The sequence below is a fragment of the Thermobia domestica genome, chromosome 17 (assembly GCF_964235325.1).
Source record: "Thermobia domestica chromosome 17, izTheDome1.hap1.1, whole genome shotgun sequence".
Taxonomy (NCBI): domain Eukaryota; kingdom Metazoa; phylum Arthropoda; class Insecta; order Zygentoma; family Lepismatidae; genus Thermobia; species Thermobia domestica.
Window position 1 is genome coordinate 104,444,713 of NC_137470.1, and position 24,459 is coordinate 104,469,171.

Genomic DNA, 24,459 nt, shown 5'->3' on the forward strand with positions numbered 1-24,459 from the left:
AAGATTTGTGTAGCCAATTAATTTTACTAAATAAACAACAAGGAGTTTGAGAATCACATCTATTCTTTTATCTTATTGGTTGGTTGGGTTGTTTTGCCAGAGGGTAAAAAACGGATTTGTAAAAATATTCAAGAGGGTCATACGTTTCGGTAACAATTTTCTGAATATCACGTTCAATAGAGAAGAAAGTCTTTTTAAGGTGATGGGCTTTAAGGGGCCGTCCACATATTACGTAAAGCTATTTTTGACCAAGTTTTACCCCCTCACTCTACCTTCGTAACGCAAAACCGAGCCCCTCCCCCTTTGCTACGCAACACTTTTTGGATTTTGTTTTTTAGCCAGTTTTGCTTATTTTGGGAGTTATTTTTAATAGTAGAACATTTTATTACAAAATGCGTCTATTCTGAATATATTTGCGGTGCTTTTCCGCCAAAAAATCAAAGTATTAAAAAGTGGTAGTACCCTAATAATATTTCAACCTCATAAGGTTGTTTAATTAACAGTCTTAATTCTTCGAAATTGCATACTGTCATTTGCTCAAGGAGATTGCACCCATTATGAAAGGACACCGACGAGTGGCAAAAAGGAAATACTACTGGAAGATGCAAGTGAAAGGGAATCTAACGAACTGACATTGTCCTGTTTCTTTCGGGATCCAGGATACTTCGTGTATTTGAAGTCTGCCAATCTCGACGATGCAAAGAAATTTTCGCATACGTGAAGAATCAGGAATATGTTGTTGTGAACAAGCTTTGAGCATTTTCTTTGGACTTTGGACTTCAATTTACCCCTTTTCAAATTATTCTTGTCCTAAAACAGTGCCAGAATGCGAATAAACTTGATTTCTCCAGAAATATTGAAATCCAAAATTTAAAAAAAAAAAAGAAAAGAAATCAGTACAAGATGAACATCCGATGAATTAGGTTTTTTATATCTTATTTTACTCTGCAAACCGTGGACCGTTCCGTCGCAAAAATTATGTCTTCACGAAAAAGAGTTTCTTCTACTTCACATGTGAAATTCTTTAAAAGAATAGAGTGGGTAATGATTCAAATCAAAAGTTTTAAATAATATTCTCAGAAATAGTGATACGAATGGGAAGGCGAGGGCATTTTCAAGCGGTGGTTACGATCATTAACAACTACCTCCAGAAAGCGTTTGGCGTAAATGTAACGCTGCGATAGTCACAAAATGGAAATTTACTGTATTGTAATACACGCAGTGTTTGTAACCAGTCATCGGCTTCGAATCTCTTCTGTATGATTCAATTTATATAGGATAAATGTTCGCAATTTCCCGAAACAACAGAAATATTTAGTTATTTATTGTTAAAAAAGGAAAGAACTGAATAAAATGTTGTTTAAACGATTTCATACAAACCTGAGAATTAAAATAAAAATTATACCAAAAATGCGTTACGTAACGACGACGTAAACCCCTCCTCCCCGCTTATCACACTTTGTAATGCAAGGCAAAACCCTCTCCTCCTTTGTCGCGTTACGTAATATGTGGACGACCCCTAACTACTAGTTATATACACTTCAATCAGCAGCGCAGAACTGCTTTATTGTTTGGACTTTAATCAACAATGGCGATAGTGCTCTCAGTCGCTACATCTTAATAGCATTTAAACTGTCTATTTCATTCTGTATGCCATCGTTTAAGAAAAGTGAAATGAAGTAAATTGATTTGCTTCCTCAATGTTGTGTGAAGTCAAATTGTCAGTAATTTTCAGGTTAAAATTCCGTAACAACTTATTGCAGCACGAGAAGTAGTAGTTAAACACAGAAAGGAACGTCTTGTTTAATTTTGATACTGATTTTTCCTGTCAAACTTTTGAAGAACCTGCGTAAATCTTTAAAGATATATAAGTTTTGTTTATCGATCTGAATTTAGCGTAAATGTATTTTTTCTCTTGCTAACTGCTAAATTTGCATATCCTTTAGGGTAATGTTTCAGACTCAGACGGTGATGCAACAATGAAATACAGTATCTCTTCAATCATAAATGGGAGGGTATGTTGTAAATTCGCGCAATATTTAAGACCTGTTAAACACATCAAATCGGAATTCGGAATAACGGACACCAGGGAGCTCTTCTTATGTCATCTTTTCATATTCTTTATATATCCCTTCTGGAGCTTCATTTATGTTAGCTCTGTATAGAATGGAGTGGAAAACTGTGAATAGTAACCTGGAAAAGACAGGTACCGGTAATTAATTGATTCTGCCCAAATGAGTAGGAATCCTTAGCCTGAGATTGGTGTCCTGGTTTTTCGTTTACTAAATCTGGCAACCCTACTCTTGATGACAGAAGAACGTGTTTCTCTCAATCACAGAATCGATGATTCTTTCAATGTTGTTTAACAAATGTCTTGTTGCTTGAACTACCTTCAAAATATGTTTAGGTTTATATTTCACTGACTAATACCTCTTTTTTTCAAACCAGACAGGGGCATATGTCCTTATAACGTAATTTATAAGCACTTTGAGTTCATTAGTAGGATTTCTTTGAGAAACGTACTACTTTAAAACTCGGTTTGCACATATCAGTTACCGGGGCTGACTGAGAGGTCCAATGTCTCTTAGAGCCAAATTTGGAGCAGACTGCCCTGTCTGAATTGCTTTGTTAGAACTTTTATGGCACCCTCAAAAAATTTTGATGCCAGGGACTAGAATGAGCTGATATATTGGAGAGAATGTTAACTGTCTCCCCCTCCAGTGCTCGAAAGCTTGAGAACAGATCTTATCACTTATGTATAATAAATCTGGTCTGAGTTTGAGTCCTTACATTTTCCATACTATATTCAGGAAGTTGAAAGACGTGTCAAACTTGTTACAGAGTATGCAGGAAAAGTGTGTGGACAAGAAAACATAGATAGCTACATTAGAGCAACTTTGCTCTCAAGATTCACAATGCCAAGATTTGATTTAAAAATTTGAATTTAAGGCTAAATTCTTGACTAAATCAACATGATTTAGCATACCCTAATTGATAGGATGGTGGGGTAGGGTGTGGGGTGGAACTAGAATTGCAGCCACCTTCTCGTGGTGAGTTCTGTGCCATTTCATTAAAAAAACAAGTTATTACGAAATTATGCAAAAACATTAAGAAAATAAAATGTATAAAATCATTCGTATTACCGAATTATTAGCAAACATGATCTCACATAGCTAAAATGAAGTACTTAGACGCTATAGAAGTGGAAAAAGTAATCTGTATATTTCTTGCTTAAAGTTTGGTGTTTTTCATATCTTTTTTTCAAACTTTAGGCCGTTTATGAAAACTGAAGATAAAAAGTATGATGTTTTTCGTTCCATTTTTCTATTGATCAGCACGAGAATACGCAACTTTTGAGCCCTATTAAAATTCGATACTCGAAAATTTGATTTTTTCGCTCCACCCTAATACACACGTTTCCAAGGAGATACAATAAATGCAATTTCAACAACAATGTCGCTTAGGCGATGTTGCTACTTGAGCGAAGATGTGTTACATTTCCCTGTTATTTATTAATTTTGCTATTTCAGACAAAGATTGTGTTGAATGAACGTGGTTAATATCAAATTTTAAGCGCAAAGAGGAATTAAGAAATTTAATCTAACTGATATTCGTTACAGGAAGTGAGTTGACAGTATAGTGACAAATTTTCTCCAATTCTCTTCGTTTGTAAACACTATTAAATAATACAATCATTTATCTTAATAGGCAGACCCCAGTTTAGTCATAAAGTATGGTGTTTATTCCTCGCCAACCTTCGCATGGTCATTCACTCTATCCAGTATCCATGGAGGCCACTATGTAAAACCTACCTTTTTTTTTTTTTTTTTTTTGACAAGTAAACGAATATATTAGGTTTCTGAAACTGTGGTTATGCTGTTTTTTTCATTTTCATATACTTCATTCTAACAACTGTAGGACTTGGTCGCTTGGTCTAGTGGTTAGCACGCTTGCTTTTTGTGCACGTGGTCCTGGATTCGATTCCCGATGAGGTACAGTTGAACGAAAAATGAGGTTAGCATTCCACTATAACCATAGGTCAACGTCTCCTTTGGCCGCCAAGGCATAATCGTGCGATGTTGAACCAAACAAACCAATCTAACAACCTCATAAAGACTACTTTTTAAACTTCAAAGTATACATTTTATTATTACAGATATCACTATCTGCGTTTCAGGAAATGTATGGGAAGGAATGTGAAAGCATAACAATTGGATTGGTGCACACTTCGACGGAAGCGGTTCTTGAAGCCGTGTCCTCACATGAAAATATTGGACAACCTAGTGCTAGCTTATCCTTACCTAAGAAACAAAAGCTTTGTAATCTACTGTTTTGTAACGGAAGTGATAGATTAATCATTCTATAACACCTACGTATTCTTAATAATAATACTCATTAACGTCTGTGTACGTTTTCAATTTTAGCCATGAAGTAATGATTACGTCATTACTTCATGAAGTTACCTTAATATCAGTAATGCCATCCATGTTTGACACTTGCTTTACCAGCGTGAGCTACATCTCGAGCTACGGCTTTTGAAGTAGGAAGGAAAAAAAAACTCAAACAAAAGCAACAAATTTTGATTACTTTACGTTCTAGTATCAGAAACAATGTTTCTTTTAAACAAGTAGCACAATATTGAATGCTGTTCTAATACTAGACAGTGTTTATTGTTTGCCAGAATTTTTTTTTTTCATGAAATATTTAGTCAATGTTCCACGATTATGCACCGAGGCGGTGATTATGATGAATGAAATGGTAGAATGAAGTAAATGGGAGAAAAAGGGATAGCCTAGAGAGAACTCACGCACACGGTGTTTATCCACTACAGAGCCCACTTGGCACGGGCTGTGATTGAACTAAGGACCCCACGCACAAGTGGTGAACGCTTATTTCATGTCATTCAAAACAAGTAATGCTAAAAGAAACTAACTTAATTCCCCTTCATTCTGTAATTATTACTGTATGTTTCTTGCCGTAAAGGTCCGAAGAAGACAAACCGTCCGAAATCAATGAAAGTTAAATTTAGTACGATTATGATGATTTAATGATGATCCTACAGGAATACTAATCAAACAGGAAGTAAATATAAAAGCAAAATAGACACAAACAATAAAACCAAAGAACTAACTCCAAGAAAAAATTAAGAGCTAAAAAAGTTGTCGTGTCAAGGCAACTACATAATGCACCCTTCTTCCATTTCCACAAATGAACTTCGAGAAATACACTTAAGCATTATACTCTAAATATTATAAACAATACATAATGCGAGACGAGATGGGGTGGCTCACGCTTCCAATTCCACTTTCTTCATTCCAACATTTCATTCATTACTCATCATTACCATAACCCTTAGCTTCGGTGGAAAAAAAAAATAATAAAATAAAATAAAATAAATTAAAAAAACACGTCACACTAGATATATCATTTCATTTGATACATTTCCACGTTAAAATTTATATCTCATACAAGCAATATATTCATTTAACAAATGTTCCTTTATTACTAATGTCAAGCAACACACAGCTGAAACAATACAAGCACGCCATCAAAGTGTACACACACACACACACATATATATTATATTATATTATATTATATATATATATATATATATATATATATATATATATATATATATATATATATCCGCACTCTAAACCTAACCAATACGTTGAGTAAATAGCAATACCATCGTATTAATTCACTCTGTTTAACTGCTGAAAGTTATCCGGAAGCTACAGGCCTATATTATCTTCGATATCGGGGAAAGAAAAGCCTCTGGGAAGGTTCCAGAACGGGAAGCACCCACATATAGTTAGCAGCGAAGTTTGTCCCTTTCTGTACCACAGCTTAATCCTTAATTCACACAGTATTACCGAGCGAGCGGCAGCGAGTGAAGGTGGATAATAGCTCTTCAGGACATGTTGTCTTCTACCTTTATTACAACTCAATGGAAAAGGGGATCAGTGTTTGAGAACCGTGCCGGCACGTTATTATCTATATTCATTGCAACTCAATGGAGAGGAGGCCAACGACCCTGTCGAAAACTTGCATACCACGGAAGTAATTTCGTACCGTGGCTACGGCATACCTTGTATGGAAGTATACCTCTTTCTTTGTAACTTCAGAATAAACTAATGTGGGGTTAAGTTCCAAAGTCCGTCCGTTTCTAACAAAATTTTGAAAATTTACCGGGAAGAAACGAATAATTTGCTAGTTTGTGTGCTTGATAATGTATAAGGAGAGCTAAAGTTGTGATTATTTTCTTATATAAAAGCTTGTAAACATGGAACTATTTGACAAGGGGATGGAACTACCTGGAGCAAGGCTACTTTATGGTAGGATTATGGGACTGTAATGAGCATTCGTTTTGTAAACATGGCTAGTGATAATCAGAAAAAAATCTATTAAAAGTAAGTAAAAGTCATGGCTTAATAAATCTAAAAATAAATTGTAGAAAATGTGTTAAGAAAATAACTGTAAAGAAACGTGGAGGAAGTTACATTTTTCAATGTAACGGTAACACATCCAACATGGCGGCAAGGTTCTAGAACACAGGTCCCCCTTCCCATAGTAAGTGAATTAAATATTAAACCTTGGAACACAGAGAAACCAATTATGACGCTTGTATCCAAAACCTAGGAGGACGACCACATAGTTAATTCACCTAGTGTTGCCGAGCGAGCGTTAGTGAGTGAAGGCGCGTTAGAGCCCCCAAAAGCCAGTGGATGACCAACTTCGTAATAAATAGCTGCTCTTCTTACATATCATAAAGCACACAAAAAAGCAAAATAATCATTGCTTCCCGGTAAATTCCCAGGGTTAACTTTACAACGCCCGCTCCATCAGGCATACTTACTCAGAAACGAGAAATGACACTCGATTAATTTTATGAAAATGGATCAAAACTTCCTTAACCTTAAGCTCACCTGTTCCTACCCTACTTATCTTTATTTTACCCTATTCCACCCTCCTCTACTCTACTATACCCTTTTATAGCGGCCTGCAGACTCGCAAAGATGAGAAAAAATAAATACTAGAACAGAAGAACTGAAGCTGTTCTGCTTCAATAGAGGAAATGTATATTTGAATCTGAAAATCAGAAAGTGTCCTACCATCAGAAAATCTGAGAAAAGTATCAGAAAACCATCAGAAATGTACACTGCCGCCATAAAATTTAACAACTAAAATACCCTCCGCTACAACCACATTCCTGAAGGCCTGCAGACCATAGGTTGGAAATTATTTTTATAAAATATTGAGTTTACAGATTTCATTTACTTTTTTCTTTTCTTCTCAGAGAAACATGCCAAAAGTTGTCGAAAGTGGTAGAAAAGTTATTAGTGAGTGGGCTGAAGTACTAAAAATAGACGGAGACTGAAAATGAAAATGCAAACATGTCAAGCTCGGAATAGGAAGTCTGAAGAAGATCAGTTACAAATAAATATTGATCGAGAGGAACATTCAACGATAGTATCACCTTCTTCAAGTGTAACGACAGTGTCACCTTCCTCAAATGTTAGTTTCAGTGTCGATGCCCCTTGTACTCCAAATGCAGTCAGTGCAAGTTCAATTTCAAAACCCTTTAATTTTCAACTGTCTATAAGTGATTTCGCGATAAAAACAACTGAGCACCAGAACCAAATACTTGATAAAGCTATAGCGCAGTTCTTATTTGCGGCAAACAATCCTTTCAATGTTGCTGAGCTCAAACACTTTACGGGAATGATTGAAATGTTAAGACCTGGTTATTCTCCTTCATCTTCAAAAATGATGAGTGGTAATCTTTTAGACATTGCAGCAGAAGAGACTGAAGCTCAGCTGCGAAAAAAGTTGGCATCGAACAGTGTTACTCTGACAATAGATGGATGGTGTAATGTGACAAATCATCCTATTCAGGCTGTGAGTATCCACACGGGGTATGAAAGTTTCCTTCTGCATTCTATGGATTGCGGTTCTCAGAAGAAAACAGTTAAAAAAAATGTGCCGGTGTGGTTGATTCAGCAATTCAAGAATCTGAAGAAAAATTTGGTGTTAAAGTGGTCCCTATTGTAACAGACAATGAAAATAAAATGTCAAAATGTAGCGTCTTCACAAGGAGAAGTATCCGAAAGTAATCATGTATGGTTGCTCTTCACATTTTTTGAACTTGGTTGAGAAAGAAGTTTCACCTAAAACGGTATTAAAACATATTTTTGAAATACAGAAGTATTTTCGCAACATTCATCAGGCACACGAATGGCTAAAGGAGAAAAATGGCCTGATGCCTCAGCTTCCAAGTGATACACGTTGGAATTCCCATCTCGATTGCGTCAAAACTTTGGCTAATTATCACATGTACAGGGAGATAACATCGGAGCATAAAGACGAAATTGACAAGTCAATTGGTAAATTATTGGACAATGTTATCATTTATACGGAAGCACAAAATCTTCAAAGGCAGTACCGGTAGTTTCCTTCGCCCTGGATATCTTGCAGGCGGAATTAACTTCGTTATCTCGTACAGTGAAAGTGTAGTTGGATCTACATGATGATGACATTTTGAAGCAGCATTGCAGCATTTTTAAAGAAGGATTTGATCAAGCCATACAACCGTTTCACCTGCTGGTGAATTTAATGGATCCTAAATATATGGGATACACGGAGTGGTAATTTTCTCATATCGTCAACCACTGAAATTAGTTACTGTGGAAAATCATTTAGTATCGGGGAAGTGAGAGACATTCTACGGAGTGGTGATCCTTTCACATTGGGCAACATTGAACTTAGTGACTCTAGGCTAGAAAATAATTTCAAACTAAATTAGAAAATATCTTTTACGTTTTAGTTTCTCAATGTTTGTAGTTTTTCATCTTTAATCACATTTGTGTAGACCGGAATATTTAGCCATATTTCATACAAATGTGTACATCCTAGGAAACTATGTACTTAAATTTTATTATTGCATTTTGTTTTACAGTATTTTCTAAAATATAAAATTGCATATTTTACTTCAAATAGGCTATAAGCGTAATCCATACATGTCTGATATTTAGTGTCTCTCCCAACCTCGCACATATAAAATCTCCAACAAAATATAACTGGGTTGGGGGGTGATACTAAATGCCATCATCATACATTAATTTGTTCTATAATTATCCCAAGTTAAGGTAAGTTTCTCCTTTTTTTTTATGTATTCAGTGCACTCAGAATTTCATAAAGGCCTTAGAAAAGATTTAATCATTATATGTTGAATATTATTGTATATCTTAACGTGAGAGCACCTAATTCGCCCAAGGAAATACCAAAATCTGGGAAAAATCGCTTTCAATCTGATCATCTTAGGGGTACCAATAATATATACTAACAAAAAGCTCAAAACCCCAGGTGTGCTTTTTCAAATGGGTGAAACCCGAGGGCCCACTTAGCCAAACCCTGTCTAAGGTTCATAAAGAAAACAACTGTAAATGTTAAAATTGTACCCACTATGAACACACCTTTACTTATTCAAGTGTGTACATTTCGGCAAACGCTTGGTTGACATTCTCAACACAGTCTTCTCAGAAAAAACAGTATTGCTTACCGAAACATATCAATGTTGTATAATCTTAACTATTTAATACGCACCCTATTGAAACAAGTAACAATAAAAATGCTTTCCTTGAAATAAACGTACTCTTTATCGATTAGTTTAGACTAGCTTCCGTAACTGTAGTATACCTTAACTCCATTTACCGTACTTACGCGATTATAAGACGCACTCTTTTGTCGATTTTTTTTTTAGCCTCCATTAAGGTGCGTCTTAGATTTCAGTACGCAAATTTAGACCATATTAGATGGAGTTTTGCCAAAAATTGTTAACCCCGTTAGTCACGATTCTGTAAAGAACGCGTCTATTTGACCATCAAAAGTAGAAAAATTGCAAAAGATAGTGATGTCGATGAAGAAACAGATGATGAACAGTAACGTATCAGTGTTGTTTGTTTGTCTGTGTGTGTGTGAGTACATACTGGTATAATACGATACCGATAGTGGATTGCTACAAAACTGACGCAAGCAAGTGTTGTACCATAATTACATAAAAAAAAAAAAAAAAAAAAAACTACCAGCAGATGCACACGAATACAAAGTAAATTCCAGCAGTACATTCCATGTTTATTTTCCCATATTTATTAATCTCCTTTTTTTTTTTCATTCTTTAAAATCAATGCGATGTAGTTTTTTCTCATTTTCGCCAAGCCGCCGTTGAAATTTCGTACGTCGGGAACGAGTTCTTCAGTAGTGGAAGCTCCATCACCAGAAATGAACTACGTTTCAAACAACTATTCAAGAAACGGGTAACACCATCCTGAAAGGTCATACTGCGTGCTGTTCACAACTTTCGCACACGCGAAGAAACAACGGTACCCTGTGAGACTTCGATCGTTGCGTACTCAAATATGTTAGATATCAAATGTTACATAAAGTGTGTAACTATTACTGTCACGTCCAGAATAACTCTATTACTAAAAAACACAATATCGTTATTGACCTCTTTATTCTATATCTTAACTATTTCTATAATCACGAGTTTTCACATCAATCTATCTCAAAAAACTAAAACTCATAATCTTAATCTTCTTAAACTCATAATCTTAATCTTCTTACTTAACTTTTATAATCTTCCATGACTCTTGTCTGAAACATCCATATATCTTTTTTGTTATCACATGCTATATTCTATCTTCAACTTCTCAACTGTATGTGTAGCATTTAAAAGCACTTTGTGCCACTCTCAATATCCAACATTCTCCCCCCTTTACAAAATGAAAGCTATAACAAAATAAATGAAACCACACATTTTAAATATTTATGTTCTATCAACCAGAACTAGACTCACTATACTGCCAATCCACGAACTTCTTTCTTTTCTTCCGCTGATTCAATCTGGTCATCAAAAAATTAATCTGCGCTTGCATTGCATTTTGGTTCTTTTTAAGCTGTGAAATAATTTGCTCTCGATCTTGCATGTGTTCAGGCACTGTGATGGTCTTCGGCGCTGTATAATCTCTATTCTCGTCGACCTGCTTCGGCCAAGTACCACTCTTAGCATTCCCTCGTTCACTTCTTCTTCCTCTTCGGGTGACAAACCACTTTGTGAATACCTGTTGAAATCGTTTTGGTGACGTGACTTGAGGAGTTTCGATTGTTCCCATGAATGGGTTACTTTTTTGTTTTTCTTCCATGGAATCAGAAATAAACAATTGCTCACATCCTACGTTTGACTCGTCTATGTCTTCCTTGCACTTTGTCATTTTCTTTTTACTCTGATCATAAAATAAAATGTCAGCTAAACCATTGTCTGTACTCGCATCGGGTAATTGTATCTCTTCTTCCTTTCCACAAGATAAGGTGTCTAAATGCATTAATCTAGCCAAATTGATCAACTCTTCCTGTTCTGGTTGACTGTCGTTATTATTCTGTGACGGCATTTCATCTATAGTAAGAGTTTGCTGTTTAACTTCTTGTGTCACAAAACTGTCGTACTGGCATGCTAGTGCAAAATGGTTTTTTCTTCCGCATTTGAGACAAGTCTTCCCCCAAGCAGGACAAGCTCCTTTCTTATGTGTTAACCTGCAATAGTTACAACTTGACCTGGGCTTCGGAGATGCTCTAGGTGATGATGAGCTGGAACTGGATGCCCGTTTATCTGCGAAGTTTGAAAAACGACTTTTCATGGTTTGAATTGTATTCACTTTATGGTCAGTACCAGGCTTGAATAACCGCAATTGCTGTTCTGTGCTTTCCATCGTTAGTGCAATTTCAGTAGCTTTATGGAAAGTCAAATCTCTGGTGTTTAATAGTTTACGCCTTATCCCTTCATCTGCAACACCAAAGACAAACTGATCTCGTAAATTCTCTTCTAAACAACATGTATATTCACAGTACGAGGATTGCTTTTTCAGGTCTAAAACGAAACTAGTTATTGATTGGTATGGTTTTTGCTTCATCGTGTGAAATTGATAACGTTCCGATATCACATTTACTTTAGTGGCATAATATCCTTTCATTGCTTCCTTGATTTCAGTGTACGATTTTTCTGCAGGTGAAACTGGCCAACAGATATTGCACAGCTGTTCATATGCTTCTGTACCCATCACTGTAAACCAAAGTTGACACTTTTCTCTCCTCAGGTATTTGCCCTGCTATGCATAAATGCTCAAACCGATCTAAGTAGGATTGTAGACGATCTGTTTCAATGTTAAAGGGTGGAAAATTCGGAATTGTTGACATTCTTGGAACGTAGATTTCTTCAAAACGACTGCGCCAAATATGTTAGATATCAAATGTTACATAAAGTGTGTAACTATTACTGTCACGTCCAGAATAACTCTATTACTAAAAAACACAATATCGTTATTGACCTCTTTATTCTATATCTTAACTATTTCTATAATCACGAGTTTTCACATCAATCTATCTCAAAAAACTAAAACTCATAATCTTAATCTTCTTAAACTCATAATCTTAATCTTCTTACTTAACTTTTATAATCTTCCATGACTCTTGTCTGAAACATCCATATATCTTTTTTGTTATCACATGCTATATTCTATCTTCAACTTCTCAACTGTATGTGTAGCATTTAAAAGCACTTTGTGCCACTCTCAATATCCAACAAAATAAACATTAAACATGAGTCCAATGCTATGGACCAAAGTCCAAACAAGTCAACTAGACAACTGTGATGTCAAGTGCAATTCCACGTACCAGTATGCGCCGAACCCTTGGAAAGGACATACAATGTATCCATACAAGCTACAATGGTACATCAATTGTTCGAGCAAGATAATGTTCAACACACCACATTCTGTGATTGCGAAATCAGCGAAGGTCATGGTTTCATGCAACACCTTATCACATTCGACGAACCTCATTTCCATCTCTGTGGTTATGTCAATAAATAAATATGTCAATTCTGGACTGGTCAAGTTCCTCAACTGTTTCATAAAACGCCATTGCACAGGGCCAACGTTACTCTTTGGTCTGCAGTGAGTCACGCCTATGTGATAAGTCCCTATTTTTTGAGAACGAGCATAAGTGACACAGTCACCACTGAGCGGTGAAACAAAATATTATGAACATCTTACACTCCCGAAATAAGGCGACTTGGCGTAAGGTACATATGGACTCATCAGGACGGTGACACCGATCATACTGCAGTAGTGTGAATGTCCCTTTGACGACACTTGCGGGGATGTCTCATCTCCAAATTAGGCGATATCTATTGGCTACCCAGATCTTAGTCCAACCATGAAGTTTTTGAAATAAGTCACAAAATAACCATAGAAAATATTAATTTCACACAAACTTTGAGGGAAAAAATCATGATTAATTTCTTAATCGTCCTATCTTTTAACGACTATCAACAATTTAAAATTAACTTCTATAAAATTTAACTGATTAAAAATTAGCAAAATTTATAATTGATTAACCGTTATTTTTTAACGGATTAATTATAAGCCTGGGAATGTATTTCAAGGAAGAAAAATGCCGAAGAGACTGAGGTAACCCACGCATATTGAGATAAAAAAGTGAAATAAGAAAAGGAAATTTTGACAAATTTTCTAGAGACAATAAACAATGTAGCCAAATTTAGGGATCATGTCGAAAAAGGAAACCAAATGCCTGCCTTAAACTTAGGTCCATTGACTAAATATTCGATTTCGTAATGTCAACATGTAGCTAATTGTAAGGTGAAAAGGTGGTGACAGAATGCAAGGTTGAACTTCAACATAAGTAATGAGTCAGAAACGACAATGTAAATAATTACCAAGTAATCCTCTGTAAGGGAAGCAATTCCATACGTTGGCGCCTCTGACGTTCCATCCAAATGTGTTACTCGTCTACCTTTCCTCTCTGAGGCTCAACCCACATCCGACCGCGCTAGAACGCAGAAGCGTCTGATGCTAGTACACCTATCAAAATAAATAAATAAAATAAAAACCTGTGAATAAAACATATTACATGTGTCTTAAATGTGAAACACACACAACTAAAACATAACCCCTGATCGATCCCTATAAAGGCTGCACCTACATGAATAACAAAGTGCCTTGTATTTTGCTGTTTTGCCTAGCAGCAAAAGTGACAGTAAGGATCCCTTTCATGTGGCAGAAGTGAAAGAGGTGTGCAGAATTATATCAACGTGGTTCTCAATACGAGGACTGTTGAGACCACACAAGATACTAATTGAACGAACACTGTTAAGGATTTCTACACGTTCCAAGTGAACCACTTAATGTGACCCTCCGTGTAACTTCTAAATTATCAGAAATAACTGAAATATCAGAAGGGAGAACAAGTTTGACATACTCAACAATATAAAAAAGATAATAGCATTGCAATCTGAATAAGAAGTTTCATTTTTTTTTTCAAGTTGAACCTTAGGTTCTTATATATCAAATCTACATGTTTTCTGTGTGTATAACAGAGAAATATTCTTGCGTCGGATTGTCAATTGCGATGAACAAATCAATTAGCTACAACAATCGAAAACGGTCAGTGTAGTGACTGATCGTGATCCAATGAACAGAACGCATCCTAAACCACCACTTCACCGTTAGAAGGTCTTGATGCTGGTGCAGAACGTTGTAGTGCTGAACACCACTAATGCACTGCAAACTGTTCTTAATTATCTATGGTAACTATTAGTGATGTTTTTAAAGATCTCATAAATTTCCTTCTTATCGAGGCTAACCCTTGCGCCTACCCTGTTTAACATCGACTAGTACACTATAATAAAAAATAATTACTGTATCTTATTATCTGACACTTCGCTTTTGAGCTATGGTCCTTCTCAGCATAATTCCCTCAAATTTTCAGCGGACTACAGCTACGAAATAGTGTATTGGTGCATTTACGATTTTCTTTTTAATTCTCTCATGTAAGAAAACATACTGATCTTGCTTCTGACATTCCTAATAATGTGAAGAAACGTGATCCAAAGTGCATTCTTTTCACGATGTAAGAGTCCATAAGGAAGCCATGATGTACTGAGTTCCTGTCAATGGAGTGTGTTGAGTCATGATCTGCAACGATAAAGCTCACAAACACATAGTGATATGAAGTTTACATTGTGTTTCCACACTCGTCGCTTACGAGCATGCTCACCATCGCAGACGCGTCTGCCCCTACGGACAAAACTTTGCGAGAGGGCACCACTTTCATCCTGCTCTTTCCTCGATTAGAAACAATTCGTGTAGATTTGTTGGCGTTTTTGGCATTGTCGTTTTAAAGCCGATAGTGTATTTATATCCATAACGGTTAAGCACTTCTAAAATGAATTTGCACCCCAAAATAGAACTCCTCCCACAACAAATAATGTATAAGATTGTAGAAGTTCATCTCCTGATGTAAGACTAAAATAGGAGAGAACGGAACAATCTGAGCCCATCGCGAACAAGGATGATGTAAAATAGAGTATCTGCCTATAAAACAAAACCTTGAAGCCATACGTCACAGTTTCACCATCCCCATTTCGCCCAAGAAGATCGCAATGTTTTGAGCCAATACTCATGGCGCCAACGAAAGTAGCCAATCAGACGTGCCGATGCTCGGTTATCTTTTTGGCTTCATTCAGTTAACAGGATGAATATACATATGGGCAAATCCTTTATTTTATAACATCCTTGGTCACGAATCACTCAAGAGGACAGGCGCAGAACTATACATTTGAATGTCATATACGTAGTAATAGGCCAAAGAACAATTTACGTTACGGGACCGAGAACTTATCTCCTTAACCGCTCTAAATATTGACTGAATAAAAAGAACCGCACGATTGTTGTAGCACTCAAGAATTGCGAATAGCTATATTACTATTATTATTATTAAAAAACGGCGGGTGTGGGAGAACCCGTCGATTCTGTGTCAGTGTTATGAATTTCACCCTACGTACGAACTTGAACACTAACACTCAGCTACTGAAGTACTTTCACGGACAATGAGTACTGTCAAAACAATACTTCACGAAAAGTGGGTGCGAACTAAGCAAGCTACGCCAGTAAATGGTATGGTACCTTTACGGTTAAAATGAATGATTGTATATGGAAGAAAACTATATTAGGTATTAATTTCAGGCGGAGAAGTATATCTGAACACCGTAATACAGCTTAATTTTATGTGTACAAGCGTTATAAGACAGTAAAAATAATGGAGTACATATAAAAAATGACTGTGTTATATTTTATTTTCTGATGGCAATAAGAATCTCTCCGAAACTCGTTTCATGTCTCCACATTTTTTTTGTTCTTTGATTTTCGTCTAAATTGCGATAAGAGGTAGAAAACAGAGAGTCCTGCGGGGTTTCTAACCCCCTTCGTTCACTCAGCTATATTTTGTGAAGTAACACTGGAGATGTTATAAGTGCAAGATTGGGTGAGAAAGTAAAAGCTTTATTTTAGGTTTGTAAATATAGAGTTACTAGTGTGAAACCATCACAAGTGTTATAGGAGCTCGAATCACTCTAAATCCACATTAAAAACACTTGAAAATGTAACGTACAAGCACTAATATAACCTACGTATTCTAATAACTTAACGTAGCATTCCCATTCCCTACACTACTGGATTATGGTTTGTCGGATGGCACTCCATGATAGAAGAAGCATAAAGCAGTTTTAATCATTAATTCCCTAATTACTTAAGGTTATGTTCATATACCTTATTCACAATACTCCTTTCATTTCTCTGCTTCAGTTGTTATCGTATTCCGCGAATATTTGTTAATTCATGTTTTATTTTTCACTATACGTGGAACCATATTGCATTACTGCGCAGTAGTAGTACATTTCATCTGTTCTGTGTTGCAAACTCTTGTCACGTTCAGAAATAACGAAAACAATGTGTCAATAGAAACATAAAACCAACTTGTGCTAGAAGGCCATTATAAAGGCTCAAATGCTATCTAACCGAGTCAGGGCAGGAGCGCAGAAGGGAGCCCCTTGAGGCAGCATTGTTGGGTATATGCGAGAAAACTAGGATAGTGAAATACTTCTTACCGTATAAAAACATTTGCTTTACGTGTAGCACAATTTGCATTCTACATAAGAGAGGTAAGATCCCGATATATTTTTTGTTTGCTCATACAATACTGTAGTGAAATCATTTCACAAAATTCTTCCGTAGATTTTACTAATTTACGCCACCTAAAATAGGGTAGCACAGAACCCCAAAGGAACGCCATGTTGTAGGCACTGTTGAGTGTTGCCTAACACTTCCCGGTTTAGTAACAATGGTAGTGAGTTTGGAACACAGACATCATGCACTACTGATATTTTACGTAACATGGCGTCACCAAGCACCTACATATAGTCCAATTTCCTCCGTAATTACTCACTGCACAGTGACAAACATTATTACGTTATTCGTTCGTCTAATGTTTAATTTTGTATCATTCAATTGACTTCCCCGAAAATCTTGCAATTTCATTTCTACCGTATTGTAGCACATTTTCGTTCGTATTTTACATAAATAACCACTTGCACGACACATTATGCATTTATTTACACATGCACGAAGAGAATAACACTGCAAACCTTAAAAAAAAAAAAAAAAAAATCATTTAACACACACACACAAAAAAAAGTGAAACCGTAAAAGTAGGCATTACTGGAGCAGACGATTCGACCAAACTTTGAGACACATCTAACATTGTCAAGCTGGGTTACAGCTTTGTATTTCTTTTCGCAGAGTATGCACTAAATGAAAGCTCCATTGCCACTTGCAGTTTGACTTCAGGAGGACTCAACATAAATACAGTTTCGACGTATGGCATTAAGCGCGAAACAACTTGCGCTAGGTTGTCAGTAAAAAAGAAGAAAATGCCACCTAATCGAGTCAGGGCAGGAGCGCAGCAGGCGCGTCAGTGACGGAGTAAATGCACATAACCGAGGGTAGTGTAAGAACACACTTACAAATAAAACCTCTTCACCATCACTAACAATTCATTTCAATATGGTGTACATTCGTCACTGATAGTAATCACGGGTTAAGTGCTGTATCGCCGGTACAATTTTAGGAAATTTACCGGGTCAATTGGAGAATATATTTAAGTTTCGGAGGATGAATGAGTGAAAGTCAGGTAAGGGGAATAATTGTTTTTGATGCTATAAGCGGCACTCTATGTGGAGACGGATGGAGTATTTCGCCGAAAGTTACATTTGATTTACTATACGGATCCATAGATTGTAAAAGGAACAAGTCCTTAATTTGCCTATTTCATGTCGATAACAGAACCCAACTAACCCTTGCGGGGCTTCTAACCCGTTCAACACGCCTAATAATGTAATGTAAACGAATCAAATATAACCGAATGCAGTACATTTTGGTACTTTTTCCGATTTTCAAATTGGTACGGCGATACAGCAGTAATGCCGTAAGCACTTCTATTTACACTCTTATTCCTTCACGAAAAATGTTTCACATTATATTTTAGCTATAAATTTCTTATTTGCTAGACCTGTTTGCTCGATTGAAACGCTGAATTGAACGTTGGTGCGTTTTTTTCGTATGAATAATCATTAAAATGGCAAATCAATTTGCACACATTTTATCAATCTGTACGTAAGTTTTAGCACACCAGAGAAGGAAATAAAATATTCTACTTTAATGTCCCACGAATATTTCGAATTAGTCGTGGACACCAAGGGAGACGATGATTGATGTAAGTGAATGATGATGGAACAACTAATATAGCAGGAAACGGAAGAACAAGACAACCCATCGGCGCAATGTTATACAACACAAACTTACTAGTCCGGGATCGAACCATGGACCACATACTCTACTACTGAGCTATTGTGACCCCTGCGTGCGCCAAGAAAAAAGCAGTGTAGTATACGAAAAGACATCATGGGTTAACTTTACAATGCCTGCTCCAGCTGGTATAGGCCTACTCACAAACGAAAAGTTACACTCTACTAACTTTTAGGAAATGGATCAAACTTTCCCTAACTTTAAGCTAACACATTTATATCCCTACCCTACATACTGTACACTTAAGGACGCTCTACTTATAGATGCGCAACTGGAGCGTGTATTGCAATGTTTATCCGAAATAATTTCAAGCAAGTTCTGTTAAACGTATATTATCATGTACAATTTGATATTATTGCATTGTATCAACCGTGCAGTTTTACTACACGGATCCATAGTGTAAGTAGTAGTAGAAGTAGGGATAGCAGTAGGAGTAGAAACGGGTTAGAAGCCCGCAGGGGTTCGTCTGGCTCTGTTCTAGACATAAAATGGGCAAATTAAAGACTTCCCTAAAATTCTTTGGGCCTTGCATAATGTGGATCCGTATAGTAAAACAGGGCAAGGTTCCAGATTACTGGTCACCCTTCCCATTGAGCAGTAATAAAGACAGAAAACAACGTGCCCTGCGGGCTCTAACCCACCTTCACTCGCTAACGCTCGCTCGGCAATACTGTATAAGTTAAATGTATAAACTTTAGTACAGAAAGAAACCTACCCAGCTACTAATCTATATGGGGGACCAGTAATCTAGAATCTTCCCGTAAAACTACATCGTATTAACTTCAGTACTTACATCATTAACTTCCATAATTCCTTCTCGAGAATTTTCATCCAAAGAAAAATCAGTTCAAATTTTAACTCTTTACCATTTTCATTTCTTCTTCTTGCAAAAATTTTTATACCATGGTTTAGTCTTTTTTCCCATGATCTTCTGCACAAAACAACTTGTAGAATCCTAGTACATATTAATGTAACAAAAATCAATATTCAATCTAATCTTAAAGATAAATCTCCGTCCGGCTTAAAGAACATCACGTCTCACGTGACTTGATACCAGTAATGAATGAATGTAACAGTTAAATTCTCATAACCGGAGCGAAATCACTGAATCGAAGACTCGCAAAAATAAATAAATAAAAATAAATGAAATGATTAACATTAAAAACTTATCTTAAGTTGGCAACGTGTTAGTAGTTCCTATGTCTGGGAGCCATACTGACTTCCAATTCTTGTATTCTTTTTCATCTTTAACATTTTTAACAATGGTAAAGGCGTGACTCAGTGTTTTAACGTCTTATAGAATGCTACGAATATTCTCCTTCTTTTTTGCATGTTTTCACTACTTATCGCCAGATGGCAGTCAAATTAGGTTTTCGAAAAACGATCAAATGCGGCATACAGAATGTAAATAATAGATGTGAGAAATAATAATATCGGGTCTCGTCCGTACCAGAATTCCCAATGTCATAAGAACGGAATGGAATGCAAAGCTGGAATCAGTTGTATGTGTCAATTATCGCAAAATAAAAGCAAACCCGTACGAAAAGAGGTCCATTATATAAAACAGCAACAAAGTTATTATTATTATTATTATTATTATTATTATTATTATTATTTGTGATTTCAAAATATTGCTAGTTACTTCCTAACCAGTGACCAAACAAATCTAGACAATTCCTTTCCACCGTTTAGGAATTTTCGTCGATCTCGGACCTGTTTGACAGGTTTTGGTAGGTGACATCTTATAGGTGGAATTTTCATTTTTATTGTTAAAAAGGTGGGGGAGGCAACACCCCCTCATACCCTCATATCTCACACCATGTGTCCCTGTTATAAATTATATCATGACTTCTAAATTAAGTGAATTTAAGGTCTGAATGTGAACTACCTAGTAGCTGAATTGATATTTTCGAATGAGATATTTGGGATTGTATGTAGTTTAGGTACAAGAATTACAGAAATATTTGCCAATTAAGGCTTCAATGTAAAATAAAATAATTTATTGTGTCTTACTACACCATTATGGAACACAGAGCTTCCGTTTATTTGTAGATCTGTTACTAAATTTTGTTTCTCTAATACTATTTCAGATGCAGAAAAAAATCACAGTTCCCTGAGAATTTCTAAGCTTCATTCACGAAATCCGTAACTATGTACCTGGTATCACTGATTTGAGTGTCAAATATTTTGAGGATAAATCAAGGTGATGATAATTAATGTTTATCTAGAATAATTTTATTTAAATACATGTATAATTTATATTTTTCGTTGAAAATTTGTTTTAATACTAGAAATTAACTACTTTTAATAGACATTGGATATATTTTTCAGACTCCTCAATACATAGAAGTCTACTTAAAATTTTCGAATTTCAATCCAACAGTAAAATGCATTAAGTAGTTGAATGTTATTTTAGTAAATTTTGCTTTCAGCAAGGAAGCATTTTTTAAAATTAATTAGTTCTTGCATGAATGTCGTCTACATGTTGAGGTGAATATTTTCCACAGAGGCTAGTTCTTGTCACTTTTATGATAGGCTAAAATTTGCAATTTACCTTTTAATATCCTCATGAAAGATAGAGTGTTGTCACCTGATTAGTTATTTTAGCATGTTTCAAAAACAAACCTAAATTGTAATTGCTGTGTTGTGAACCGGAAACTAGAAGGGAAATCTTTGCGTTGCAGAAAGGCAAACAAATGCGTAGGTTTAATAGGGCAAAAGTCATAAAAACTAAAATATGCGTATTTAGTGGATATATTATACCTAACGATAGCTTGGAACTGTTAGGGGTTACAAGATACAATTCCAGTAATAAATATAATACATATCTAGATACATTACTGTAAGTTTCAAGTATGTGTGTGATTAAGCATAAATATCTAACTTGCACATTACGTTTAAGAGCACTGCTGGAAATAATTGATCAAAAATTCAAATTTACTGATTGTCTTCCTATTCTGTTGCAAAAGACTTGCTCTGGACGATGACATTTGTATTCGGTACACATTAAATTGATGGGGCACTAATATACAAAGAAAGCTGGATTGCTTGACAGGATATACTTTACAAAAGGGAAGGGAAAATTGTGGATAAATAATGAAATGTAAATCTCGTCATGTATCATATTTTAGCGGGCTAGTTATTAGCTGAAACAAATCATAATTCAAATATGCCCTTTGGTGTTAATAGCCACCGACAGCGGAACCGAAATGGAAAATTTACGGAAAAAATGAACAGAATCAAACGAAATGTCAGCATGAGAGTAGAAAAAAAAAGTTAATGGTCGTCAGTGTAGGTTGATTAATAAGCGAGAAACCTAAAATTTGGACTGTATGAGTTTGTGGATTGATTCGATATGATGTGGACGTTCAGAGGAGCATATGACAGTGTTTCAAACCTACTATGTTAATAACTAAGGTAGGATGTGTATTTAGGTGTAACGGACGGAAATAAATATAGAGCAGCAGCCAGTAAGAGGTGATATGCATCTGAGGTAAATTTAGTGAAATGAGGAATGTTGGGTTATATTCCATGTTAGGGGGGCATAACTGTTGAAAGTACACGTATAAAGTTTTATATTTCATTTATCTATATGATTAAAAAGTATATATCAGGATGTTACACATTAAATGTATAATAAGATAGAAGTACGAAACGGAAAGTGTACTGTGTATCACATAATACTCAATACGAAAGACATGATGAAAGGAAGTGGTAGGTCAAGCAGGACATTTATTCCGAAGTTGGCCCACCGCCTGGTTTTCGACAAAAAGTCGAAAATTCAAGAATCATCAACTTTTAGGACCGCTTTAAAACTATATAATAGATTAGGGTAGAGTTAGGTAGGGTCGGGTTAGCTTAGGGCTAGAGAAGTTTGGACACATTTTGTTAAAATTAATAGCGTAATTTCTCATCTCTGGTTAAAGATACCCAATGGAGCGTCTCTGTATACCTGCACCCATGTTCAAAGAATACAAATGCTCGTTACTTTCCCACAATTCAAGCATGCTGTATAACCTTGGCAAATAGTTCCATATTTATAACTGCTAGAAACGGACGACCAACTTTAGAACTTAACCCGAAGGCAGTGTTCATATTGATAACGCAAGTGTTGCGAAGCTTTGCGACTCACAATCCATTTGTTTTATGACGTATGAAAGGTTTTCCATAATCCTTACATATGCGTATACCCACCGTCGCTGACGCGTCTGCTCCCTACGGACGTTCCCCATTGCTGCCGATTGGGTCCCCTTCTGTGCACCTGCCCTGAATCGGTTAGATAGCATTCGTATTTTAGTGGCCACCTAGCACAAGTCGGTTTGTGGTTAATGCACTGTAGTTCTCATGCCATGCATTCACGCACTGTTAAGGCTGTACGAGTGCGCGTGATACTAAAAAAAGAAATACAAATGTAAGTATTCGCATATTGAACGGTTAGCATGCAGGAAAGAAGTAGGCCCTAGTTTGATAAGGATTCATTGTTTTAATAATTTCTGATTAATTTTGCGCAGCAATAGTATATGAGTGCATACTAACCTAGGACGTATATGCTGCAGTAATGGATAGAAATACAGAAATGTAGAGTGGAAACTAAGCGTATGGCTAAACGAGGATGCGTTTCCAATACGTTACCCCCGCAGCGAACGCGACCTAGGTGTCATCTCGGTAATTTTACTTTCGCCAGAATTATAAATCACACTGTGAGACAGTCAGAGTTTCTAGGTCTTACTGCCACACCCTTATTCTCATTCATGCAAATCAAGAAAAATAGATCTGACTCTGTTGTGTTACACAGATTTTTCTATTGTGATTAGCTAATTTTTCGGAATTTCCTCGTATTTTTGTGAGTTTTCTTTTGTTATACACGTACATATTTTATAATATCAGAGTTCCAGTACTCTGCACAAAGCATCTTCCAAGCAGTTGTTTCTTGCTAAAATCCCCTTTTTTCCTTCCTTTAGAAATATTTTGCTGAATCCGAAACAGTAGGCTGTCCATTGTTCCAAAACGTACCAAATACGCTCAAGCCGACCTATTTTGCGCGGTTTTAGTGCTTTCGCGTTTGCAGCGTATTGTGATTAGCCATCCATATTTAAATATATGGTCAGCGTATTACAAGCGTATGAATGAGCCATACGGGTTGCGAACGCATCGAATAGCCGTGTATTAAGAAAAAGAGGAATTGCATCTGAATCAAATGGGGCAAAATATTGAGTACTATCTCATTTTATAGGCACATAAATTCCACGTTAGAAGTATGTTACTTGATTTCACTATAGGATTCAACAGGTAATCATGATATATCTGGATCTTTTTTTCGTGAATGATAAGGTAGGAATACGAAATGCAAAGTGTACTCTTTATCACGTAGCAGCCTACTCCATACGAAAGACAGTGAAATGATGTCCTATGTAAAGCAGTGTAAAAGTGATCACAGAAGTGTCGCAAAGCTGTGCCATATACAGAGAATGTGTTTTGTGACACATAAAATGGTCTTCCGCTAGTGGCGTTCTAGAGGAAAAACTGGGGGGCAGCTTTCAACGTTGCACATTATATGCTGTCCTGCTGTCCATAATCTACATTCTCTTTCCTTTTTTGCCTTCCCACCAGGGGAAGGGGAAATTCCCCCTCATTTACCTTTTTATCTCCTCACATGTTAGTTTTTTTATCCCTGGGGGGA

At 36.2% G+C, this 24,459-nt stretch overlaps 1 protein-coding gene across 8 annotated transcripts in view; it reads right to left on the reverse strand.

Annotated features, from left to right (window-relative positions):
• The window catches only part of LOC145674276 (BTB/POZ domain-containing protein 8-like), a 257,841-nt gene that overhangs the window by 19,849 nt on the left and 213,533 nt on the right, over positions 1-24,459 (reverse strand). For 6 of the 8 annotated variants that reach the window (XM_081744118.1, XM_081744116.1, XM_081744115.1 and 3 more), the window contains one exon: positions 13,796-13,940. In XM_081744118.1, the coding sequence (XP_081600244.1) occupies positions 13,909-13,940 (32 nt within the window). In that variant the 3' untranslated portion in view covers positions 13,796-13,908. Of the gene's footprint in view, positions 1-13,795; positions 13,941-24,459 lie in introns of those variants that run through there. The other 2 variants (XM_081744120.1, XM_081744119.1) reach the window with 1 other exon arrangement.